This window comes from Pezoporus flaviventris, unplaced genomic scaffold (genome assembly GCF_033815535.1).
Source record: "Pezoporus flaviventris isolate CSIRO_AGI_PZ_B2104156 unplaced genomic scaffold, CSIRO_AGI_Pfla_v1 ptg000015l, whole genome shotgun sequence".
NCBI lineage: Eukaryota > Metazoa > Chordata > Aves > Psittaciformes > Psittacidae > Pezoporus > Pezoporus flaviventris.
Window position 1 is genome coordinate 1 of NW_026892563.1, and position 27,296 is coordinate 27,296.

The window sequence follows — 27,296 nt, forward strand, 5'->3', positions numbered from 1 at the left end:
GCGGAGGAGCCGCCGTCTGCTTCCCTCCTGCCTCCTCTCCTCCCTCCTCTCCTCCTCCCTCCCTCCTCCTTTCCTCCTCTCCTCCTCCCCTCCTCCATCCCTCCTCCCCCTTCCCTCCTCCTTCCCTCCTCCTCCTCCTCCCCTCCTCCTCCCCTCCTTCCTTCCCTCCTCCTTCCCTCCTCCTTCAATCCTCCTCCTCCTTTTTCCCTTCCCTCCTCCTCCTTCCTCTCCTCCCCTCCCCTCCCTGCTTCCCTCCTCCTCCGCTCCACCTTCCCTCCTCCTCCTCCCCTCCTCCTTCCTCCTCTCCTCTCCCTCCTCCTTCCCTCCTCCCCTCCCTCCTCCTTCCTCCTCTCCTCCTTCCCTCCTCCTTCCCTCCTCCTCCCCTCCTTCCCTCCTCCCTCCTTCCCTCCTCTCCTCCTTCCCTCCTTCCCTCCTCCTCCTCCTCCTTCCCTCCTCCTCCTCCCTCCCTCTTCCCTCCTCGCCTCCTCCTTCCCTCCTCTCCTCCTCCCCTCCTTCCCTCCCTCCCTCCTCCCCTCCTTCCTTCCCTCCTCTCTCCTCCCTCCTCCTTCCCTCCTCCTCCCTCCCTCCTTCCCCTCCTCCCCTCCCTCCTCCCCTCCGCTCCACCTCCCTCCTCCTCCTCCCCTCTCCTTCCCTCCTCCCTCCTCCCCTCCTTCCCTCCTCTCCTCCTTCCCTCCTCCCCTCCTCCTCCCCTCCTCCTCCTCCTCCTCCTCCCCTCCTCCTCCCTCCTCTCCTCCTCCCCTCCTCCCTCCTCCTCCCCTCCTTCCCTCCTCCTCTCCTCCTCCCCTCCCCTCCTCCTCCTCCCTCCCTCTCCTCCTCCCTCCTCCTTCCCTCCCCTCCTCCTCCTCCTCCCTCCTCCTTCCCTCCTCTCCTCCTCCCCTCCCCTCTCCTCCCTCTCCCCTCCTCCTCCTCCCCTCCTCTCCTCCCCTCCTCCTTCCCTCCCCTCCTCCTTCCCTCCTCCTCCTCCCCTCCTTCCCTCCTCCTTCCCCTCCTCCCTCCTCCTTCCATCCTCCTCCTCCCCTCCTCCTTCCCTCCTCCCCTCCTCCTTCCCTTCCTCCTTCAATCCTCCTCCTCCCCTCCTCCTTCCCTCCTCCCCTCCTCCTTCCCTTCCTCCCTCCTCCCTCCTCCTCTCCCCTCCTCCTTCCCTCCTCCTCCCCTCCTCCTCCCTCCTTCCCTCCTCCTCCTCCCTCCCTCCTCCTCCCTCCCCTCCTCCTTCCCTCCTCCCTCCTCCCCCTCCTCCTCCTTCCCTCCTCCTCCTTCCTCTCCCTCTCCTCCTTCCCTCCTCTCCCTCCTCCTCCTCCTTCCTTCCTCCTCCTCCTCCTCCCTCTTCCCTCCCTCCTCCCTTCCTCCTCCCTCTCCTCCTCCCTCCTTCCCTCCTCTCCTCCTCCCCTCCTTCTTCCCTCCTCTCCTCCTCCCCTCCTCCTTCCCTCCTCCTCCCCTCCACCTTCCCTCCTCCTTCCCTCCTCTCCTTCTTCCCTCCTCTCCTCCTTCCCTCCTCTCCTCTCCCCAGCTCTGTCCTAGTGGCAGCGCCGGCACTCTGGCACTGGGACAGGGGAGGGCGCTCCACTTATACTGCCTCAGAGCATTGTGATGCTGCGTTGGTGGGTGCTGGCACTATGACATGGCGGTGACAGGGCCCCCGCGGCCCTGCCCACTGCAGCCCTGCTGCTGCCGTCCCTTCTCCCAGCATCCCTTGGAGAAAGGCCTTTGGGCTGCTGGCCCTGACGCAGTGCCTGTGCCCAGGAGGCCCAGGCAATGTCCCTGCCCACCATGGCCACACACTGGGCACCGCTGCGTGGTGTCCCTCTAAATAAACCTGTGTGTTCAGACCGTATCCATAAAGGCTTTTATACCGCTGTCCTGGGTTCAGCAGTAGCAGTCATTTTTCTCCTTCTTGGTAGCTGGTGCAGTGCAGTGTTTTGACTTTCAGCTCGGGAACAGAGCTGATAGCGATGTTTTGGTTTGGCCAAGGACTTTGTGAGCCTCATGCTCTGCCAGGGGGGAGGGGAAGCCGGGAGGAAGCAGAGACAGGACACCTGACCCAAACTGACCAAAGAGGTATTCCATACCACAGCACGTCATGCCCAGGATGTAACTGGGAGTTAGCCGGAAGGGCTGGGAGACTGCAGGGTTGGAGGAGGTATCGGTCGGTGCTTGGTCGGGCTGAGGGGGGCAAGTTATTGGTCGGCTGGTGCTGAGGTGTTGTATTCTCTTCCCTTGTTATTTCCTTTATCATTATTATTATTGGTGGTAGCAGTAGTGATCTGTGTTATACCTTAGTTACTAAACTGTTCTTATCTCAACCCGTGGGAGTTGCATTCTTTTGATTCTCCTCTCCGTCCCTCCGAGAGCAGGGGGAGGGCAAGAAAAGGGGGGAAGTGAGCGAACGAATTACCTGACTGGGTTTAAACCACGACAGTTCTTTTTGGCGCCCAACGTGGGGCCCGAAGGGTTGAGATAACGACAGATTTGACTGGATTAATAGTCATTCGTCACAATGCTGATTTATTGGGTATCAGAGTTGTTCTTGTTGATCTCACAGCTTCAGACCGTTGTAACTTACGTAGAGCCGGTATTTGCTGTGTTAGTGTTTATCAAGTGTGGGGCTTGGGCTAAGGTTCTTGTCTCACTGTGCTTTACGGCAATGGCTTGTAATACGGGCGGGCTCCAGCAGCAGGGCGGGACGGACGTGGCCGTGGACTTGTACCTGGCCGTCCGGCTGCTCTTCACCGTCCTGGCCCTCACCCTACTCTCCATCTTCGTGAGGCTGCGGGGAGCCGAGGGGGAGCGGCCCCGGGAGCCGGCGGCAGCCGAAGCGGCTCGGGAGAGCGGCCCCGGGGACCGAGCGGCGGCGGGAGCGGGGCCGGAGGCCGCGAGGGGACGGCTGCCGGTGGAGGAGGCCGGGGCGGTCGAGGAGCAGAAGGAAGCGGCTGCCGAGCAGCGGGAGAAGGCGGCGGAGGAGCCGAGCCCCGCGGAGGAGCCCAGCCCCGCGACGGCCGAGAGCATTCCCCGGCAGCCACCCGCCGAGCCCCAGGAGGATGCAGGAGACCACGCAGCACTTCCCAGCAAGGCAGAGGAGGAAGAGCTGGACTCAGGAAAAGAGAAGCCGGTGGTGGGAGAGCCGGGAAGCACAGCAGCTACACCAGCCCCAGTGACAAGCACACCAGCATCGTTTGAGAGTTCTGAAGGCTCTGAATGGCCTTTGGGTATCCTTGGGACCTGCCTGCTGATTGTGATGGGGATCAGCATGTTGGCACACATACAGAGTGTGTTCTACCCACCACCATTTTGTCTGATCTCAAAAGTTAAGCAGAGTCAGGTTTGGGTCTTGTCTGGGGTTAGACAACAATATAGGGAGACCAAGAGATTTTCCCCAAGGCTGGACAGTCATGAGTGGCAGGGCATGTGGACAGTATGGGCAAGTATCTAGTCCACTGGGCCCCTCCAGTGCTTTGGAAGCGTCGGAGATGGAAGGCAGCTGTATGGAGTCCCCAGCAACAAGCTGCAGAAACTGCTTAAGGGGACAGTGAATTATTTTAAGCCTGGTGGGCCCATGGCACTTCAGGCCATCAGAGCAGAGATGCAACATACAGATGGACTCATGATCGAGGGGTGGACTTAGCAATGGACACTACTGCCCAGGTTATTCACAAGTGTGAACACTGCACACAGTCTCTCCTGCTCTGGAAGACTGTTACAAGAGATGGAGCCTGACATCATGGACCAGATGGACTCAGCAGCTTTATAGGGACTGGTCCATGCACTAAGATAAGAGTGCACTGAGATAAGAGTGATGGTATATTGAAAATGTGGGATCTGAGCATGACGTGAATGGTATGGAATAAGGGGTGGATAATGTCCTGGGTTCAGCAGTAGCAGTCATTTTTCTCCTTCTTGGTAGCTGGTGCAGTGCAGTGTTTTGACTTTCAGCTCGGGAACAGAGCTGATAGCGATGTTTTGGTTTGGCCAAGGACTTTGTGAGCCTCATGCTCTGCCAGGGGGGAGGGGAAGCCGGGAGGAAGCAGAGACAGGACACCTGACCCAAACTGACCAAAGAGGTATTCCATACCACAGCACGTCATGCCCAGGATGTAACTGGGAGTTAGCCGGAAGGGCTGGGAGACTGCAGGGTTGGAGGAGGTATCGGTCGGTGCTTGGTCGGGCTGAGGGGGGGCAAGTTATTGGTCGGCTGGTGCTGAGGTGTTGTATTCTCTTCCCTTGTTATTTCCTTTATCATTATTATTATTGGTGGTAGCAGTAGTGATCTGTGTTATACCTTAGTTACTAAACTGTTCTTATCTCAACCCGTGGGAGTTGCATTCTTTTGATTCTCCTCTCCGTCCCTCCGAGAGCAGGGGGAGGGCAAGAAAAGGGGGGAAGTGAGCGAACGAATTACCTGACTGGGTTTAAACCACGACAACCACATACAGTCATTTGACTGTGGCCATCCCAAAGGGGAAAGAAAGGGGTTTGGGTTGCCTCTGCACGAAATTTGCAGAAAGCAAAGAGACAGCATGCATCCTTTCCTCACCATTTCCTATTTCCAAGCACTTCTCGTATGAAGATGGGCTGAAAAATTTGGGGCTGTTCCACCTGGGGAAGGCTGTGTGGAGACCTCATTGCAGCCGTCTAGTATCTGAAGGTTTCTATCGGGGTGCTGGGGAGGGACTGTTCATTAGGGACTGTTGTGACAGGAGAAGGGGTAATGGTTTAAAACTTAAACAGGGGAGGTTTAGATTTTATATAAGGAAGAAGTTCTTTACTGTAAGGGTGGTGAGGCCCTGGAATAGGTTGCCCAAGGAGACTGGGAATTCTCCATCCCTGGCATTGTTCAAGGCCAGGTTGGACAAAGCCTTGGGTGGCATCGTTTAGTGTGATGCATCCCTGCCCATGGCAGGGGGGTTGGAACTAGATGATCTTACAGTTGTGTTGAAAAATGCACATACATACAATGTTACATGATTTTCTCTGTTGTAAATTTAACTTATACAACTGATTTGGGGTGATTAAAGAAACCAGCACATATTAGTTGCATTTGGACACACCTGTATGACCTGATCATTAGGAAATTTCATTCTACTTTGGAAAAAGAGAGATTTTGCCAACCCCACCCTAAATTTGCCCCATCTTTATTTTTACAAAGTTTCTGTACTAAAAATTCACATTCAATTCTAGATTAAAAACTAGTAATATACTAACACATCTAATGAGTGCTGAATTTTCTTAAACGAGGTTGAGAAGAGTCAAAGCTTGAACAGAGGCTTAAAATGTTGCAGGCAGCATTAAAATCCACTGCCAATAAGTAGAGGTGAATTAAGAATGAGCCTTAATTGCAAAAATCTTGGAAAAAAAACCAAGCCAACATATTCAGTGATGAAGTACTCATGAAGGGTGTGGGGAGGAAATGTTGTTGGTTTTTTTTTTTCTCCTGTATTGCACAATTAACTTGCTAGAGTGCCTGGAGCACTTGAAAGCTTCATTAAGGTATGCTTTGCATCAGGGACAGGACTTCTCTGTAGATTATCTAATTTAGCAGAGCTATATCCCTTGGAAAGGAAACTATACCTCTTTCTGACGTGGTAAAGAAAGGCAAAGTTATTTTTTTTTCATTTAGAAGTGACTGCCTTTTTGGTCTTCAGTATTTCATTACTGGGATGAGAGGGGGAGGGAAACGTGAAGGCTCTCAAAGTGCACCATCCCTAGTGCCTGTGGGGAGGGAATAGCACAGGCTGTACAGAAACAGCAGATTCCCATTAACCATGAATTTTGGAAGATTTTGGCAGCTTCCACTTTTCCCCTCATACTTGAGAACATTTCAAAGGCAGGATTACAAAAGAAGACATCACATGTTCAGTTCAAAACCATAACTGGGGCTCTGAGGAGAGGAAAGGGGCAAGTTCCAAGGCAGCACATGCTGTTTTGAAGGACTTAACTACAAAGCACTTACCTTTATACCTCTCTGCACAGATAAGAATTGCAGCTGGCAAATGATTCACCACCTCTCCACTTAGACAATAAGAAGAGGAATTTGTTAACCTGACACTGCTTTACCAACCTGTGCATCTGATCTAAATACCAGTTAAGCAACAGAATTTTATGAATGTAGGGCTTTGGGCACGAACTGGATTGCTACAAACCTGACACTTTGGCAGTTTTTGTTCTAACCAAATGATTTATGAATGTGCCACTGTCATCTTGCGCCTACAAATTATGAATTTCTCAATGCAGTCAAGGGGTAAGTCACATACCAGAAACCTGAGGTCACAGGAAAGGCCATAGTAGTATCACCTCTTTAAAGTAATAATTAGCATGACTGAACAGCAGCATTAAACCTCCTACTCTTTTGCATTTTCCCTGGGAGGGTTTCATTCAGCTCTTCTCTTGGCTAGAAGCTCCTGCCATGTACTTGCTATGCAAGTTGATCACCTTGTTCCTACCCAGCGGCATGCCTAGAGTGCAGAGAAAAGAGTACTGAAAAAAACACCCTAAACAAAACCTGAAAGAAACTAAACGCAACAACAAAGTAATGCTTAAACTTTTACATCTAGTCAAGATTTAAAATCTTTACATCAACACTTACCTTCCGCTTGTTTACAATTTCATCTCTCCAAGGGAAGCAGAGAAGGGGGGAGAAGAAAACTATTACTGTTTGGATACTCCTTTTGCTTACCCTATCATCTTTGTTCATAGTATTTAAAGAATACCTCATAAACATGCTTGCGTTATCATTGTCTTAGCAAAGTCAGCATGATTCAGAAGAGAGCAGTCATAAGACTGTCACAGTTCCCAAACTGCCAAAAGCTGTGGGAAAACAAAAGTCAGCAGCTGAGGGAGAAGGCTTAACTCTCATTACCATAAGCAACTTAGCAGCCTGTTGGTTGATCTGAAATATGCAAATACCCACACAAACTTAAAACTGTCTATTGCTATGCTCTGGAGCAGACAGGAGCAGACAGGTTTCTCCTGCCTGAAAACAACAGAGAAAAAGAACTACAAGTAAATTTATTTATTATACCAAATTGGCTGAAAACCCAGAGTTCTTTGACACCAAATCCCACTTCATAGGTCCTTAAATCATGTTGACTTTAAAAGGGCCAAGATAGACATGAGTGCATTTAGCCATGACAGCTCATGCTTCCTATGCCAGACTTCCCTTCTGCACTCCAGTCTTTCAAAGCAGGTGCTAACAGGGCCATGACAAAGTACACATCTACATGCTGATCACTGCCCTGGCCAGAGGACTGGAGCTATTCCTCTAGATACCTGACAGAAACCACTGACATCTGCTAGTTTTCAGAATTCAAAAGTACAATTACTTGACCCTTTGGTGTCAAGACAAATTGGCTCTGGGCATAATTTTATCATGTTGTTAAAAGTTTGTATGTGATAAAGGTCCCTTCTGTGTGAGTTTGTGTGAAGGGGTTCTACAGCTGAGCAGATTATATGATGAGCAGCAGCATGGCAAAGTCTCTCAGGTAAACTCTGGAGACTGGCTCAAAACCACCAGAACTGACAAATTCAGAACAAGAGCCTGCTGGCTGTGTACAAGGCCACTACCCACATTAGTATCACCATGGGTTGCATTAGTTTAGATCATGTACAGGCAGATAGCAGTTGATATACACAGACAAAAAAAAAATCTACAGGATTACATACTCACACCTGATAAAGCAAACGGCTCTTTGAGACACTTCGTAAACTACCTACCTAGGAGCTGAAGAACCCAGGGATTGGGACTGGCCTCCCAGTTGTTGCTCCAGAGTAATTACAAGTGTGCAAGTAAGTGAATATATTGTGTGCATAGTTACCTGCTATCAGTAACAGTTTTAGTAACAAAAAGCCTTCTGTTGGTTTGTGATCTGTATTTCTACCAGCTTGATCTGCTATCATCGAAAAGGGAATTTACAGAATCAAGCATCCAAGTATTTTATCAGTCATTTCTTGGCAATACTAATCAGTAAGCAGGACTGCTGCTGTTACCACTGATATAATTTCTCAAATTGCTTGCTAAAAGAAAAAAAATAAATAAATTACTTGCAGAACTCACTCTGTGCAAGAACTCACTACCAAGACCTTCTTGGAAGTCCAGAAAATGTGACTGCAACTGTTCATGACAGAAACCTAGTGAGCCAACCTAACCTGTTTGCCTAGCTCATGCAATTTTCACTCTCCATTTGAACACCAGCATGTGCTGAGATCAATCATCATGACAGACCAGATAAACTGAAGGCTAACACCTTTAGTTGCTTTTACCTCTGAAAGGCAAGTTTAGGAAAGCAAATATCTCTAAACAAAGTTACTGCTGCTGCCACTTGAAGATGCTAGACAGCCTGAACCTTTGTTCAATCCTGCTCCATTTTTCCATTAATCCCGACCAAAACCCACCCATACCAGCATAAAGCTTCCAAGTATTTCCAGCAGACCTTTTATATTTTGGCACATAAAAATATCTCCCAATCTACCAATTGCATCACTACCACTGAAAGTTCTGCCATGTCATTATGCATTACCAGTCAGCTACATAACTACTCCCACGAATCTCAGAGCTGTTAGGAAAGCTTTCAGTGATCTCATCTAGTGATATGCAAACTAAAAATTCATGCTTCTGGAAAGACTCTTTAGTAGGAATATGTTGTTGTATATCTTATTCTATTCTAATAATTTCACTTAGACACTTCTGTGATTTCACTATTTGCTTCTGTTAAGTAGAAATTAAAAACTGGCAACTTCTCTCTTTCACAACCTCTCTTCATTTGTCCCACTCTACTAGTTCAATAACGGGATGGAAACACAGGTCAAATTGTCTCTTTAAAGACGTACATATGATAGGTAGTTACAACATGAGACCGGGCTGCTACAGTAGTGCTAATAAAAGTCAACTGCTGCACTCTTTACTGCTTTGTGTAAACTCCTTCAAGTGCCCTGAGCTGAATAGTAGCTTTGCTGCTCTGAAAGTTTCTGCTCCACTGGTTCACCAAGGTCCTGCCCTTAGCTGCAAGCTACAGAACTGCACTTGGAGATTTTTTACTTCACTTAAGTGTTTATAACCAGGAACTTTCTTCTGGAAAGTCCAGTGACAACTGACTGCCAAGCCCTGGCAACAAGCTCTTAAACTTTGAGTATGGGTTGAAAAGAACTGTAGCTTAACAAAGGAAGTTGAATTGTTTGAAAAACCCCACTTTCTCATTCAATAAATACTAAGTTTCAAATACCCATGACAATTTCTCAAAGCATTCTAGACATATTAATGCAAAATTTCATTTCTAAGTAGCCCAAAAGGAGACATTTAATACTTTGAGTATCTCAAAAGCCAGACTGCATCACTAAACTGGGTTGAACTTATACAGCACAGTGTTCTCTCATTTACTGTTGTTCTAGCTAGTGTTTTGCATTTAGCTGCGCACTGTTTTACTCCTGTTGCCAATATGAGAGAACACCTTGGACTGGAAAACATCACTAATGCTTCTAGAAGACATATATACAGAACTTGAACTTTCTGATGAAATGCCAGTGTTCCTTTGAGTCAATAAATATCTTTTAAGTATCTTTTATTGCCAGAGTGCACGCTGTAGGCATTAACTATTAAAAACTGTGTTTACAGGAAAACTGAAAAGCAAAATATTGACAACTTTAGAAAAATGGTGACAAACACAAGGAATGTTTTGCTTACATAAAGCAGAGATAAAGGGAAGCAAATTACTGTGATTTGGGATTCTCTAAGCTTTCTGCCCCTCACAAATCTGGAAAATGGTGGGGAAAAAATGATTAAAAAGCAAGTAGTACCTGCAAGATCACATGCAGTTCTCTTCTTGGATGCATAGGCAGTATCTTGGTTAAACCAGAGAAGGGAGGAATAACAGACAAAGAGTTGCCCATTATTTAAAATATTTGAGATAGGCCAAAACCGGTGAGCAGCTAGTATCAGCAGATAACCATTTATGACTCAGGGAATGAGCAAACAAATCTTCTGTCATTGAAGCTAGGTCCAAGGAAAGACAGCTTCCTCCAAGATTAGTCGTAGCACTAGATCCTAGGTGGGAATGGACCTCTCAAACCTGAAGGTGTTTTATTACAGAGTGAAACTTTATGAGTTCTTGAAATTTTGTAAAAGGCCTGATATGGTTCTCCAGCTCCAAAACTTCAAAATCACTCAGACCTGAGGGTGGACTCTAGAAGATAGGGCTGCAAGGTACAACCAGAGTTTTCTTCCTCAAGTAGTATCATTACAAGTTATTTGATATATCACAAACATAAGATCCCTCTTCTTTAAATTTGTCAACCCCCCCCATAGTTAATTACTTTTTGTTACTCAGCTTTGATCGTTTCTATAGCTGTCTTAAGACTGAAGTTTTACCTGTGTAAATGGTCATCTTTCAAGTTTAAAAGGACTATTTTAAACTGTACATACTTGTTATCTTTTTTCCAATACAGATCATTTGTGATTCATGAAATATAATTTTGGAAGAGGAATTATTAGAAAATACTTTAAAAATAGTATTTTCAAATTATGTAACAAAGTAACAACTCAGCTACCTTTAATATTAAATTCTTGCCACACCAGCTACAAGTCATCAACCAAAATACCAGTATTTATCTGTAGAAATAACTGAGCTATACAATAAAAAGTACCCATGAAAATATAAATATTTAATAGTATAATTTTTATAAAATAGTCTTCAAGATAAGTATAGTAAATAGTTTCTAGAATTTGCTCAGTCTCCATGCAATCATATCTGAACTGCGCTGAGCAGCTGCGATTTTCAAAGAAATTTCCTGGTAAAGGGCACCATTCATTGTTTGATTCATACTCAGCATACTCTCTTCCCCTTCATTCCGAAGCTTTTTTCTGAATTGCTGAACCTCTTCCTCACTGTCCAGTAAAGAAGCCACGGGAGCTTCAGTGATTGTCTTGCCAGACTCATTCCCCCATGTCAAACTGTTTCCAGCTTTACTTTCTTTTGAGAAGAAAGAATTCCTAGAGGTGAGCATTTCTTTTTCCAAAGCCAGTGCTAACTGTTCAGTCAGTATACCTTTGCTTCCACATTTCAGGAGTTCTACATCACAGCTTGGTGGGAGAACTCTAATAAGGCTATAAAGGCACTGGAACAAAACAGTCAGATTTCTGTAAAATAAGATGATGACAATTATTATTATTCTTAGAACTACCTTGTATCTTCAAAATTCTATCACGGAAAATAAAACAAAATTACTTAATATGAAACAGGGAAACATATATGCTGATTATGCTTTTAAGTATTAGGCATACTGTACATACAAGAGTCAGCAAAGGTTTTCTAATGGTACACTAGCCACCACTTTGACACTAAGCAAACCTCAGGAACATTACTATTCTATGTTAAAATATATATGCACAATTAAGGTTTCATGAGCATTAGTTGTTTCTTTAAACAGCAAGCCATTGTACATGAAGGCTACATATAATAATACAAAGGAAATGCATTGTTTAGTCTGCACTTAGGGGGAGTAAAAAGTCACTTTTATTCATAGATTGTCATGATCAACTCACAGCATGGCTATCAGGTGGCCCACAGCTCCTATTTAAATGGTCATTATAGAGGGAAAGTTGCACTTAAAAATCAGACATTCAAAATTATTAAGAAAGCAAGATAAAATAGTGCTTGTAATCATCAGGAACCTACTCTCCTGGACACCAGTGTAGCATATATGACACAATGACATAGCCCTTATTCTAAGAGGAATGTAGAGTTTGTCCAAAGTCTTCTTTCCAGTGTTTGCCATGATACCTTTTGACGGGAAAAAAAAAAAAAAAATCCCAGAAAAAAAATACCACCAAACCCCAAACCATCCACAATAATAAAACCAAGCAAAAAAAAAACCAAACCCCAAAACCCTACAAGCATCCTTAGGTAGCTAGTTTTCTCAGAAAGGAGTAATTTCAGGAAAAAATGCCTATTTCAATTTACTTATCTTGAACCTTCCACTACTTATAACAGCTATAGTAGTTTATGTTAGTTCAGAGAGGCTGTGGAAAAAAAAATAGTCTGTAGTTCCCACCAATCACAGAAATATCCCAGCTGGATAAAAGATTAATCCAAAGATGGGAAACAAAGACATAGAAAATACCATCATAGTTACACCATAAACATGCAGTTCACTATTAATACTAATTGGATTAGAAGTGTATAGTATCAACTAACATTTTAAAAGGAATCAAAAGCCTTTAGGCTTAAAAGTTTACTGATTGACTTCTTAAACAATTTAGCCTTTCCTCTCAGATAAAAGAGGGGAAAAAACTCCTACATTGAGTAAAAGATTCAAACTCATAAATTAGAAACTGCTTAAAGATATACCTTCTCTTTCTTTTATTTTTAAGCTAGAAGTCTCCAGGACAGGCAACATTTGTCAGTACAACATATTTTTATGTTGTGAGCCATATCCAGCTAAATGATATATCATGGCAGTATAACTAACTTGTATAGCCTGCTTTAGGAAATTTTATAGACATACATCCAAGAATCTACGTAAGAAAAACAAATCACTGAGACTCTTCAAATTATTTACTTTTCAAAGACATTGTGGGTAGGAAATAAATACTTCAGAAACACATACAAAACTGGACTAAATTTATGTTGCAGTACCAAACTACAAAATGACACAGCAATAAATTAAAATTTAATATAACTTAAGGTTTGTTGCTGTTTGTTTAGGGGTTTTATTTGTTTTTAATATTCCCTTAAGATATTTTTTTAAAATCAACACATATTGAAGAAAAATTGTTAGACTAAGAATAATGTAAAAAAAAAAATAACATTCAAGCACAGCAAAATGAGCAAAAGAAATAGTACCAAGCAGATATTAACTGGAGACTAGATTTATCTGTAATTCAATGTTCTAGCCTAGACAAGATTAAACAATACAACTGTTCAGTCATAGCTCTGATTTCAAATTAATCTGTTATTGCTGGTGATTGTCATATCATTAGTATTAGAAGCCTATTAATTATGGTTTTGGCGGTTGTTCATGGTACCTGTAAGAAATACTGTAAGGATAAAAAAGTGTGCATGCAAACTGAAAATACAACTCTTTTTAAGCAATTTTACCTGCAAAATAATATTAGAAGCCCTTCGAATGGATTTTTCAGGGTCCATTTAAAAACTGTACCGTATACAATTCCTGCTTTATGACAGAATATGTTGTCATGGCATTCCTTAAATGGTGTGCACTCCATTTCTCCCAGTAACCATGAATTTACCGGAGTCAATGTGCAATCAGAAGACACAATTTGAAAGGAGAATCTGACAGATACTGCAAGGACAGCAAGTATATCTTCCAAGGAGCCTGCAAAAAAATACAGTAACAAAATATTTGGCCTGAACATTTTGATCATGTAGTATGCATTAAGCTTTGCTTATGCAAAAACTTGGGTTTACAGCCCCAGTTTTATGTAGTTTGCACCTGCATACAGGCATTTTTGGGGAGTTTTCACCTGAATTCTTATACCTATTTCTATCAAGCAAATGAGTTAGCTGATTAATAAAGCCCCACCTATCTAATGAAAGCTCTAAAGATAAATGCCACCTTGCCAAAGACTATTAACAGCCTTCTGCAGACAGTAAGATGACATGCTGGCTTTAGCCCATGATACAGCATTAAAGGAATAAAGAAATTAAAATTCATTACAAATTATCCAAAGGGTATTTCAGTACATGAGCAGAAGCACAATTCAAAATCAATTAAATCAGGAAAACTAAAAGAAACAAAAGTAAATGACCTTAATAGACATGTAGATGAGGAAAAGCTTCAATTACTTTGGTATTATCTAAGAGGTAATACTATAGCAGAAAAGAAAATATTCTTGTATCTAATAAATAGTTAAGTATCTTTCTTGTAGGAGAAAAAAAAAAACAGCCTTCAGCAACCTGTACTCATCTTCGGAATTAACCTATCCAGAGACATTTCAGCACCAATGAAAGCACAAAACCCCTACAGGAAATCACTGAACATTTTTTCCATTTTGAAAAATGTTCCGTCTTGTATTCCACTCAGCTTTTAATTCCCAACAGGTCTATGCAGTTCATGTTCAAAGACAGATGTGATTACATCTTCAAAACAGCTTGGCATCACTTACAGTGAACAGAAGAATCAACCATGTATTTATGAATCCAAAATGTATCAATCCATTTACCTGTACAGTAATTATTATCCTTTAGCATCTTTACTGAATATTTTCCGTTTGAAACATCTTCCAGACTTAACGAAATTTTCCCACAGAGTACAGTAATCTTTTTGCTCTCCTCTAAACTATCAGTCTGATGTTTTTGTTTCTTCGCATGTAGAAGAACTATGCAACATACACGGTGAAACGCCAGTAATGGTGAAAGGCCGGTAACAGCAATGACTGACTTTGCTTCACTCAGCTGAGGAAACTCTTTTTTCATATCATACTTGCCATGCAAGTCCAGTTTCATCTTTTTTGGAGGAGGCTCAATTTGACAGGAGGAGACAGTCAATGCTGAGAAGGTTTTGTTCAGCTTAATGATCTTATTTCGACACTCAATAATTGGAGAAATCGAAGAGAACTTTTGATCCACCACTAAAGATAAACTGACATCACTCAGTGACCTGTGAAAATCCATATAAGATGACTGCACCCCCAGTTTGTATTTTGTTTTCTGACAAATAACCAGAACTTTGCAGAAATATATATGTGTGTGCATCTATCTATCTATACACACACGCACAAACATTTAAGACTACCACAAACTCAGTATCATTCCAGGTTAATTCATAGACTGTGCAAAGAGTGTAAGTCCTTCAAATGACTATTTCATCTAAGCTTAGTATAAAGATTTTCAAAACGTAGACTGAATTTCTAGGAGTTAGATGCCTCATTTCAACTGAAAAAATTTGGATTTCTAATTCACCCAGAAAATGTTGAAAATTCCACATAGCCCATGCAGATACTCTATGACATTTATAATTTATTTTTAAAGACTTTTAATAAAAAAAATTACAGAAAGTATCTTCTGCCCTTTTTGGGGACTAAAAGCTTTTCTGATATTCTATTTTATAGATACCCAAACAAAATTGAAGGTAGGAAGTAAAATAAAAGGTTTTAAATACCTTTAAAATGCAGTAATTTCCTGAAATACGCAAAGTACTTGATTTATTTAACACAGGGTTCTTTCAATGAAATGCAAATATTACTATTTCAGATACTCTCTTAATGAATATTTTATTCTGTCAATCAATTCAGTCTCAAGATGTCATCTGAAAGTCTTATGACTATCTTTTTCTTTAGGGAGAAATATCACCACCTCGTAATGCAATCTAAAGCTTCACTGCAATCCTGCCTTATTAGTAAGCACAAAAGTAATCAATAAAGACTTACAGTGTTGGGATGGAGAGAAAGCAAGCCCTTTTTCCCCGTAAACACAGGTCTTTGTGAACAGTACTGAACTGGAGCCCAGCAGACCTAGGTTCTGCTACTAGCCTACCAGGAAACCTTTGACAAATGACTTCATCTTCACAAATCTTTTCTCAACCGTAAAAATGGGGGAGAGAGCAATATTGCTGCTAGTTTATAAGGGGTGGTTCCAAATCTTCTGAGAATTTCTGAAGCTATACAGGAATGAAGTATTTCATTTTCAAAAATAAAGTCATCATCATCAAAGCTAGAAGAATGAATACTGGAAAGGCAAAAACAATCTCTTGCCTCAGTGGCTCTTAACAGAATCTGTCACCAAGATGAAGTCAACTTTCTTGTAAAGTTACAGCAGTCTGGAGGTTGAGAAATAATATACCCACAGCTCCAGCAGAATGGCCAAAGGGCATAACAGGTCAGCTCTCTCACCACCACCTGAATGATTTTCAGTGGCATCAGTAGTCTTTAAGCTTACCCTAACACAGTATCAGCTACACTACTTGTGGAGATACAGCTCAAAAGGAAAGTTCTGACTCCACCACAGTTTACATTAAAACAGAAATTTACAGTGTGCGTTGTGTAATGTAATCCTGGTTTGCTGAAATGTGTTCCAAATTAATTTGCTCCCTGCAAGGAGGAAATGACACATGCAGTATTTACATCTGAGCAATTAAAATGAAGAGAATAAATGAATACATTTGAAGACAATAATAAGAATAAACAAATAACTTTGAAGGTTTAAGTATTGTATGTCTGATTGTTCCACATGTTACACAATACATAAGCCTAGCAAATATTTATTTGAATGGACACTTGGCTGTAGCACACTTCAGTTCAAAAGCCGAGTATTTATTAAGTTGATCAGTGAATTTAAAATGCTTTATTTTGTGATTCTTTAAAGCAAATCACTCTTCAGGAATGGCAAGATATTAACAGTAAGGCATCAAGAACTATATAGCTAAGACAAAGCTTTATCTACACCCCATACTAGTATCAGCATAGCTATGTCAGTCAACATGGACTATGAAGAAAACTCTTCCGTAAAAGCCTCCAGTAATGATGTGTTTATACTGACACAACTGATTTTTTACTATACAATGTTTGGTTTGTTTTTTTTTTGCGCAGAGCTGGAGAGATATAAGCAGCAGCCACAACACTGACAAAGACACACTTGAAAAATTTTATATACAGATGTTCAAAATGAGAAAGTTCAAAGCTCAAAAGTGCACTCTTGCTACTGCACAGCTTAACCTGCAAATTCAGTTTCTATAAAACTACTCAAAAATATGATATAAATTTATATACTTACAAGTAAAATGATTCGGTTAGTTTTACTCCAACTATCAAGCTGTCACCAACAACACGCTGCCACAATTTCTCTGTGAAGTGCTCTGGGACTTTGGATGCCAATGAGGTCTCTTTACTAAGAGAATGAGGAGGATTTTCTACATCATCCCAGAGAGAGACAAGACCTTCCTTACAGAAAAACGTTGGGTCTTTTAGATAAAGTGGAGACATTATTTCTTTTTAAACTGCATTACTTCTCGTTTTACCACAAATGATTGCTGGAAGTGCTTCTAAAATACCTAATTGAAGTCTATATACACTACTTTATTCTCTACAATAGATTCAAAAGATAAAATTGCATTTTCTTAAAACACTATACCACGAAAAGTACAACTCATTCTCTCCTTGTAAACAAGATCAACTCCATTTCAAGTAAATTAGGATGCTTCTTTTGAGCAACACATTAAGATAACATTTTCCCAAGCTCAACCGCCTTCTCAGCGCACAGTTCACTCTGTTCCCATTATAAAATGAACTTTGCTTATACATATCTATGACAGCTCAATTTTCCTAACATGTTCAGCCGTAGATAGGTATTCAATATCTAGGCAACTGTGCCAGTTAAGATTGCACAATCCACTTCTGTGTTAGATGTTACTCATCCATGCAACTCAGTTGTCAGCTGGTATTGTGCAAATCAATTTCAAGAAACCCAAACTTATGCACATACACTGACAGGTTAAGGTAATAAACCAGACTTAAAAAGCAGATTAATGAGTTTTGATAGTGACAATACTACTGATGAAAGTAACAAGTGGCTGAGAGAAGCACCCTCTACAAATGGCTGGGCAGAATTCAGAATTGATCTCTTCTGCAATTTACCTCTTTTGCAGTTGGTAGGATATGAGTTCTTTCTTCAACGAGATCTATTAATGCTCTGCAAGATTCAAGAATAACCTTCTTTTTGAGTCTTAAATGCTGCTGTAGCTCTCGGACAGAAGCGTAACCAGCCTGCAAAAGATAAAAATTATCATTACACTTACGCTTAGGTCTACTGCAAATAAGAACCAATATTGAAGGTACCAATATATTTCTTCAGCTTTCTATTTTTATGCAATCAAGATCCAGAATATTAATCCGAGTATCTTGGCCTCTTGATATGAAACCTCAAGTTTAATATGAACTTTTAAGGTCAATTTTATTTAATTATGTAGATATTCAGCCCTTTCATTATTATTCCTACTTCCCTTTTCCATTGATATGAGTTTCAATTTCTTCTCAAGATTCATACTGATTACTGGTCAACTAAATATATTGAACAGTTGGCAGTTTTACAAACTGAGAAAAAAAAAAAAAAACCTCAAAAAGATAGCAAGAAAGCAGCATGCCAGCACCAGCTGCTTAGATTTTAAGAAAGCTCTCAAAAGCTATTATCAGGAAAGCAAGATCCTGAGAAGTCCTATGCTGCCAAGGAGTGGAGAGAACAAAGCTCACCACTGGAATGCAAACCCAAAATTCTCACCACCCCCCCCCCCCCCCCCAAAAAAAAAAAAACCTGAACAAATAATCAGGATCAATCATAAGCAACTGACAAGCCTGAATAAAGACCACTTCATGTAAGCAAAGAGATGCCCTCTGCTCAAGGTGCAATGGTAAAGACCATTTACAGAAAGCAGCACTCATCATTATAAGTTCTGTAAAAAAATTAATTTGCTATCTATCTAATCATGCATTGCAAGTACGAGATTCCAAGCAATAATACAATGCCAGACTTGAGAGAGGAGAAGAAAAGGAAGATTTAAGAACAAGGATGCTTTTATAACACCTTCCTAATCAAGGTCATCAGAATATTGAACTATTTTCTTACTGCCATTGATGAGCAACTCCTGAATAAATAACTGAGAAACAAAAAGCAAATGGCGAATCACAGACTGTCAAAATGGCCAAAGATTCACTGAGGTATGCCTGCTTATCAATCTGACATTTGCTAGCCCTTTTTCCTCACAAAGCAAACAAGAAAAAAGACCCAAAATCTACCACATGGCAAACCAAGACTGGGTAGTGCCTCCATCAGCTCCCTCTGGCACATCCTTTCTGCCATATGCCAAGATATATTATGCAACAAAGCACCAGTAGAAGTCACAATCTCTGCACAGGGAAACTAAGAAAATAAAACTAGATCACCTTAAAATATAAAATAAACATCAGCATAAAAATAAAGCAGTCTAGACCCAAACACAATATAGCTGTAAAACAGCATGAACAGCAGAAGAGATGAATCACTGCCAAAAGTGAAGCAAATTAAGGCAGAGGCTTAGTAGTAAGCAGAACAGCCAAGTGCTTTGACACATTCCATTTAAAGTTGCAGCATTCATAAACAAATAAATTAATACCCATACATACAAAGCTAAAACCACTGAGCCAAGAACTGTGGCACTTCTAGAAAGCAAAGAAAACGGAAAGGAACATTCATGATGGTTAAGACTAAAAAATACAGGGAAAAAAAAAAGGTAAAATGGAAAAAAAAAAATAAAAGCCAGAGAGAAGCAATTCAGAAATCTACAGGCTGAAGCAGCTCATGCACTAAATAACTGGGTCTGTGTTTTTCAAGTGACTAAAATCCCTTATGTAAAAACACCAAAAAAACAGGCCAATCCAGAACAGATGAAAAATTACTTAAAACTGACACTAAAAATAGTAATAAAAATTAAACCATAGAACATTTCTTAAATTTCTACCCACCACTAAATCAGCATTATTAGAATGAGAACAGAACAACCTGACAATGCAGCAATTCAACGTTAGCACCAATAAGGATTGAAAAAATACCTGCCCAAAACCAGGCAAACCAAGTCAAAGGAAACAAGTTAATCACAGGAAAAAGAATCTGGCCTTACAATCCATACACAACTGTTAAGTACTTGTGGGGGGAACAGGCCAGTGGACGTAAAAAGACACTTCTTTTTATATCTGGTATAAGTCCCAGAACAACCAAACCCATGAGAAACCCTGTAACCTCAGCTCTTGTAACATAATTGCAGTACTCTATCAAAGGGAAGTCTTCTTCAGAGGGTACTAAAACGAGTGTTAAAGAAAAAAAGTCTTCAGAGGAGAAAAGGCTGGATGCAGGCAAAGGACAATTAAAAAATGCACAGGCTGATACATTTTTAAATTTCCCTACTGCAAAATGCAACTTACATGTATTACTGCATACAACTTAAATGCAACCTCCTTATAATGCAGTGGACCATAATTCAGCCCTGTTGAAGTTCTCACACGGCTAGAAAACAGCTATGCAAATGTGAAATAAGGGTTAAGCAACAAAATATGAAAAAGGACTGCATCTCCTATTTCTTTTTGCCCTAAAAGATTCCATAGAGACTGTCAAAACGTGTTTTGATTGCAGATTTCTGGAAGACCTAAATTTTGATGATAAAGGCTAAAAAAAACTTTGGAAGCTAAGCAGGATCCATGCACTATGGTATCAAAACAATCATCACTGAAATTCAATTATATATCAGATGACAAAAAAAACAGCAAGAGTATTTCATCATTCAGGGAAACATACAGAACAACGGAGATCTCAACAAGGAAGCAAGAGTAAGGTCAAAAAAGAGATATCTGCATATACTTTGAAATTCATCAGCATAACAATAGCAAAGATTTACAGCATTAAAACACAGGAAGATTTCCGACTTGCTTACAATGCTTGTGCATTGAAAACTAGAGATCAAAAAGATCTCTAAACAAACAAATGAAAGTCTTATGGAGGAGTCTGTGTCTAAGAACTTTATCAGCAGACGCTACATGAAATTTCCAGCCAGTGCTTGTTTCTGGCAGAACCAGTAGAATGCACAAAACAGACTATTCATTTGATCTTAACACACTCACAGAGCTGTACCGCTGAAAGCCAGTTGGTGTACTAAAAGAACAGTCACAGAACATAGTTACACAAAATATACAGCTGTCAATTGCAATGGAAAATCTTCCTTTCAACAGTGGAACCAACAACAAATGAGCAACAAACTAACTTCTGTGTTGTAGAGAGGAAAATAATGTAATCAGTAGGGAAAGAACGCAGCTGTTTTAAAATAGATAATTACCTAAAAGAATCCAGAAACAACTAAAACAACATGCAAACTGACCAACTGTAAAAATGCAGGGTTGGAAGGGACCTCAAGAGGTCCCCAAAATTCAACCAACTTCTCCTTTCTTACACCTTCCAGTTTCTGAAAAAAACTGAAGGAAAATTAAGAAAAAACAAAACCATAAACTACTATCCAGTGTTCTCCAAACAACGGCTTTTATCTCTTAGAAGTTGTATAATAACTAGACATCTTGTTTGTAATTAAACCTAGAAAAATCTTTTCTTTTTTAGACTTTTCATAATATGCCATAGTCCTCCTTTTCTTCCAGTAATAAACTTCCGCCAATTAATTTGATTAATTTTTAAAGACTGTAGATAAAACTGTCACAATATCCTACTTAAGGTTTCACTAATTCTCAAATGACAGGAACAATTACGTCCTATCTCAGATATAAGCACTGTTAGCAAACTTAACAATAGCCTCACATCATTGGCTCAATTTGAGATTTACGCTAACCTCCTAAAACTTTTTGTTTTAATCAATCTTCCAATTTTGTCAATTATTACTTACTTGGTATAGGCCATCACACAGCACTGCAGAAGAACATCTCTGAGAGTATGCTGGGTGCTTACTACCCTAGGTAGAAAGGCAGGCAATGCCATAGTCCCATTGATCACTTGGACTATGGCAAGTCGTCCCCCCCAGCTTGTTTTATAAATGATGCTAATTAAAAGAAGGATACATTTTAGCTTTACCTACTGTACTTAACAAAATTATCCCTGCAAAATTATGCTTATAAAATTGCTAGTAACAGGAGGAAAAACATCAGTAGGTGGTGAAATAACCATGGTCACTAATAGAGGCAAAAGTGAAAATCAATTTGATTGAAGTCTGTGGACAAAGAAACAGACCATAACACTCATTATTTTCCGGATTGACTGGCACTCTCATTGGCACTCACTGGGGATCTGGCTCTACACTATCTCAAAGTATGTAATGCGGAGCAAAAGTAGTAAATGTTCTGGTTTTGCTAAATTGATAGTTAAATATCTGTAATATGAGTGTTATGAAGCTTTGACAGGATAGCTTCAGCATAGTTACAAAATTTTCATTAAAATTCAGTTAGGCACTTCCAATTACCCAAATGCATTTGTAACAACTGAGAGAACTGAAACACAAACTATCATTGATTCAAGAACGGATACCTAACAATGTTGTCTTCTCCCTGAAACACTTCTCCAATAAAACCAGTATCATTAACCTCTCCCTTCAGCTAATGTAATGGTACAGAAAAGTAATTTGGAGAAAATAACAGAGGCAGAACTATCAAGTACAAACCTGTAATCGTGTTTCAAGGGCTTGGACAGTAAGCAAACCATTCTCTTGCAATCCTTCTGCAGCAGGAGCATCATGTTTATAATTAATTCCACTCTAAAAAAAAAAAAAAAAAAAGAAACAACCCCCTGAATTAATTAAAAAGCTGAAGGTAAGGCATAGGCTATTACAAAGCATTATAAAAATCTAGGGAAAATAGAAAAAAACAGCAAAATCACAGTGTGCATTTTACAAGAAAAATCTTCTTAATGCAATTAGAGTGTGATAGCACATAACGGAACGAACCAATTATAAGAAGATAATTAACAAGCACTATGGCCTTAATTAAGAGTTCTTCGACAAAAAGTAAGCATTGTAGCATACATATGTCAAGCATTTGCAACTGCATTAATTTAATTTCCCCAAATTAGGCTGATGTTATCAAAGAAATAGAATAATCTCTTCAATAAATTATTTTATGTTTACAGCAAGGAAGGTTAGATTCAAACTTCAGAGCATTTCACAACACACATCAAATTTCACTTTGCACCAATCCTTCAGCGATTTTATGCTGTTTTGTTAATTTAGTAAGCACAGACTGAGCAGCTGAGAAACAGCAAGCTGAACTTACTGCATAGTCGACCTCTCCAAGATCTGTTATTTTGAATGTACTTAACACATCTGTATTGGAGTCATCCTTAAAAAACAGTAACAGTTGCTCACTTCCAGACCCAATAAAATCATCCACCAGAACAGACTTCACTCTTTGCCATTTGGAAGCCACCTACAGTAGAAGAGGTTTTAAAATACATAGTTTTTAATAAATCTTCAATTTGAAATTTAATTTTGGTGAAGCGTGCTTTTCATAAAGAGGCAGCCTGTTCAAGTGTGTGGAATATAGTTATGTTAAGAAGCTTCAAGCTCTCACTCTATCATTAGAGTCTATGTAACTCTGGGAAAAAATAGCTACTTTCCAGAACACAGAGAAGATGATAACTTTTCAGTGTACTCAAACAGCTGAATAGCTGAGTGCTGTAACATTATTTAGAACCAATAATGTTTGCAGATCTGTTAAAGACATGATAACCTTTGATATTCAAAAGTACCTTTGTTGCATTAAGCACTCAAATATGTTTGAAAGGTAAAGACAAATATATATAATAATGCTGAGGACTAAATAAGACTAAAGACATTTCTTCAGTTATGTAAATTGTCTTGATAAGAGTGTCACAAAAGCCTAACAGTTAACGTTGTCTGTCCTGAGTTTAGAAAACATAAGAGAGGCCTCTTGTCATTTTCGTGAAACAATACTTCTTGTTACTAGGAAGTGAGATTCAAAACGCTTTTAAATTTCAGCAAGAAGTTTATGCTCTGCAATGGTGCTAGCTTACTTTCGCTTTAACACAAATTATGCAATCACACTCACAAGTATCTTACAATTTCAGGTTCCAATACTATGGAATTTTTCAATTAGAAACAGAAGCTTTGGCTCAGATTCATGAAATGTATTATTAAATAACAGAATCCAGGGTTTGCTGTCAGATACATAAGCAAGCAGTGAAAGCAAAACAATCTCATACTTTAGGTAGGTTATTTTAACAGAAACAACAATAACAAAAAAAAAAAGTTCAAAACTTAAAACATGCAGCTTTTTGGTTGCAGAAACTTCTAATAACAGAATATATACAAATAAAGACATAGTAGTAAAAGGGAGCTGCTTAAAGCCACAAATACCTGTAAGCTGTCTCTCCTCTGTACGACACAGACATTTCCAGAAGCAAACGACACAATAAATAGCACATCATTGCTACTGGTTACAGCTGTTTTTACTGAACATGGTTTCTCATAAGGAAGCTCACAAACACCTTTAGGGAGACCATCCTGGAACCAAATAAGCTGATTCCTGTGGGTTATTGCAACAAGCGATATTTGGAGCTGTTTTTTCAGCATCTCATTCTTGCAGACATAGACAGAAGATACCACTCTGCTGTATGCATGAGGCATAAAGCATGTGCCAGTTAGCATTTTTTGTGTTTTTATTGCATAGCCAAAGAATTCACTACCCCAGATGGCTCTGTCTGAAGTGGAAAACTCATCCTCATCTTCATCATCTGGCAGGCAAGTAGTTCTTATCCCTAAGACAACTGTGCCTTTATCCTCCATTTCACCTGTCCACACAACAGAAGAAAGCTGAACAGGAGCACTTAGAACTGTGCAGGTGTCAGAAGAGATGTAGAACAGCCTGTTGGCATGCCTCCACAACACTGAAGGGCCAGGAAACAACCTGATGTCTTCTTTCAGCTCATAATCCAATTTAAAATAAAAGGACTGCTCAAATTGATTTGAGCTGTGAAGCAACAACAAAAGGTATTTGATAACATTGTTTCGTTTTCTCTTTTTTATCAAAATGCAGGGAAGAATAATCCCTGTTCTGGAATCTGTTGTGCAGCTACAACAAATTATTTCAATTTTTAAGTGACTGGCACGCATGCTGAATGCTCCAGAAGACTTCTGAACAAACAGCTTAGTGTCTCTGTTGAATGCCATTCTTCTGACACACAAGTTTGTTGTTTTATCAGCAGTGCCCTCCACATGTTTTGTGTTTGACAGCTGAAACAGAAGGACTTCGCCGTTGTAGGACAAGATTTGCTCTTGCTCATCCAGAAGCATCTTTATTCATGTATATTCCTCTACAAGAGGATTGTATGCACCTCCATTTTTGTCAGGATTCTCTCTGAAAAAAATTAACTTATCTGAGTGTTTTCCACCTACAAAGACGAAGAGGAAAAAAATGTAATTTTGGGAAGAGCTGAACAGATCCTTAAGAATTAGAAAAACTACACACTGCAAAGCAATGACAGCCTAATTTGAGAACATGACTCCAGTATGTGCTTTACCTTGAAATGAAGTTAAGCAACTTTATACTGAGATATTTCAGTGGCAGAAACATTTTTTAAATATATATATATATAATAAATAAATTTATTTACCACAGCGTGATACAGGTACACATCATACCATAAGTTGAAAGAAACCATCCCAACCCATGTATGCAGTTTGTGTGACTGAATTGAAAGTGTCAGCTCCACAGGGAAACTAATCGTGCTTTGAACTCTTAAATTTAAGAGTTTTCACTCAGGTACAGGCTTCGTTAATAAACACAACTCATTCTTAGTTAAAATTATAAACTTTTTTCAAGCAAAAAGTTCTCTGAAGAAGAGTCCAGCCACTTTGTTGCCAAGTTGGCTCCCTCCCTTTTCCTCTCCCCCTTCAATCTCTCCCCTGACAAGACCCCGGGTTCCAGAGCGCCCCGCAGCCTTCTCACCAAGTTTCACCAACTTCAGGGGTGCAAAGGGCACATCCCTAAGGTGCCCGGACAGCTAAGGCACCACAGGGGCCACCCACGGGTCCTCACAGCCGCAGCCGGGCCGAGGCAGCAGCGGGCCCCGGCCTAGCTTCCGCCCCCCAAAAGCCGCTGACAGCTGCCCGGCCCAACGGGGGCCACACACAATCTCCTACCGGAGGAAGCCGAGCCCGAGAGGCACAGCGGCCGCCAAACCCGTTCCCACCAGCTGCGGATCCTAGCTGGGGAGAGAGAAACGGAGGGAAGGAGGAATCAGAAGAGAGCGCGCGCGCGCCAAAACTCCCGCCGCGGGAAGCATGACGGGAGGGGTAGGGGGCGGGGCCACCGGCTCAGCCCCGGGAAGTGAGTGGGGCCGGCTGAGTGAGACTTGTGGGTGGTTGGCAGCGCCGGTGCCTCCCCTTGCCCTGCCCCTACTGGGGTCACGCAGCGCCTCGATCCGCGTTTCTGTTTCCCCGGCAGTCGTAGGCCTTGCTGCCGTGGTGTGGCGGCTTTGCTGGGGTATGGCGGAGGTGGGTACCTGCGCTCCGATGCCTCTTAACGGCTGCCAGCCCGCCTGGCCTCCCTTCCCCAGCCGGTCCCGGCCGCCGGTAGCAGGTTGGGGGGTGAAGAGGAAGAGGTGGGGGTCGGATGGTGAGGGCCATACACTGGAGGTGCCGGGGTTATGTCGGGCCGCAGCCTTTCTCTTCCTTTTACACCCCTTCTGTCTCGTGTTTGTTTTCAGCAGCGACAGGATAAGGCCCCTCTGGTAAGCGAGACTCGGCGGCGTTTCGAGGCGGAGTACCTGCCAGGTAAGCACCTCGGCCGTGGCGGTGGAGGTCGGGGTGGAATGGGAGCTCTGTGGCTGTGGTCTCAGGGGCTTGTCCGGTGTCGCTGCTTTTCCCCTGAATGCTTCCTGTGTCCCACATTTCCTCAGTGAGTGGATCTTTCAGCCTTTTCTTCTGGTGGCCGAAGCTGCCGGGTGGGGATGCTGTATAAAGCCGAGGTTTTCTTTTGGGGTTCTTGGTGCTCTCGGCTGGATCGCCGTCTTGGGCAACAAGACATGCTAAGGCAAAGGTCCGGGTGCTGTTGATTCATGTTTGCTTGGCTGTAGTATGGGGTATGGCACGCTGCAATGCTTGGGCTTTTCGAGCATAAAACATGAGGTGTTGGAGCCGGGGGGAAGTGAAGGAAAAAATTCTGACTTCGGACAGTTTGTCAAGGAAAGAGTAAGTTTCACTTCACATTCATGATAGCCTTAATTAAAATATGCTGCGTATCCAACTCGCAAATGCAAATGCTTTTAAACTTGTAAATGAAGGTAGGGAGGTTGCTGGGTATGCCTGGGGCTAAGCCGGGGGGAGGGGGGGTGGGCATGTCCTTCATTTCGAGGTTTATTTGCATTGGTTATGATAGAAGAGTAGTAGAGTATGCTAACAACTGCAGTAAGGAGTACACTTCATTATGACTGTCCAAAGGCTATCTGTTAACAACATGCTTTTATCCATTCTTAATGCAAATACAGTAAGAGCTCGGTAGTTTAGGAGTTGCATATATCTCCTTTAATATAAGCCCCAGTCCTGCAAGCACATACTTTGCTTTGATGTTCCTGATCAGAATTATTGAGGTTACCTAGCTATCCCTTTTATGTATGGGTTGCATGCTTCTGTGACTTATTTGTAATTGGCTGTAGTATTTTTCTTGCAAACTTTGAGGATCTTGAGGTTGGTACAGCTTTGTTTCATATGATTGCTCTGCTAACTTCTGTAAAGGAAATCTCTTTGGTCTTGGTTAGAGATGACCTATATGTCTAGCAAGATGACAAAATTATTAGAATAATGTC

General features: G+C 41.5%; 2 protein-coding genes across 2 annotated transcripts in view; one reads left to right on the forward strand and one right to left on the reverse strand.

Annotated features, from left to right (window-relative positions):
- Nucleotides 1–10,644: 10,644 nt before the first annotated feature.
- Nucleotides 10,645–24,903, reverse strand: FANCB (FA complementation group B). The gene is made up of 8 exons (XM_061453138.1): nt 23,848–24,903; nt 22,745–22,897; nt 22,138–22,230; nt 17,594–17,722; nt 16,734–16,900; nt 14,186–14,622; nt 13,101–13,338; nt 10,645–11,140 (listed from the first exon to the last, which is right to left on the reverse strand). The coding sequence occupies exons 1-8, from the start codon at nt 24,781–24,783 to the stop codon at nt 10,720–10,722; spliced, it is 2,574 nt and encodes an 857-aa protein (XP_061309122.1). The 5' UTR covers nt 24,784–24,903; the 3' UTR covers nt 10,645–10,719.
- A 1,218-nt stretch (nt 24,904–26,121) lies between these two features.
- Nucleotides 26,122–27,296, forward strand: part of MOSPD2 (motile sperm domain containing 2) — a 34,013-nt gene continuing 32,838 nt past the window's right edge. Inside the window, exon 1 of the mRNA XM_061453139.1 lies at nt 26,122–26,265. Coding sequence (XP_061309123.1) covers nt 26,139–26,265 — 127 coding nt within the window. The 5' untranslated portion in view covers nt 26,122–26,138. The remainder of the gene's footprint in view (nt 26,266–27,296) is intronic.

Coding starts and splice junctions, on each gene's coding strand:
- FANCB (XM_061453138.1), bottom strand. CDS start 24,783: ATGCTTCTGGATGAGCAAGAGCAAATCTTGTCCTACAACGGCGAAGTC. Junction 22,231..22,744: donor TTGGAGAGGTCGACTATGCA/GTAAGTTCAGCT, acceptor TTTTTTTTTTAG/AGTGGAATTAATTATAAACA. Junction 11,141..13,100: donor CTTCTAATATTATTTTGCAG/GTAAAATTGCTT, acceptor CTTATTTTACAG/AAATCTGACTGTTTTGTTCC.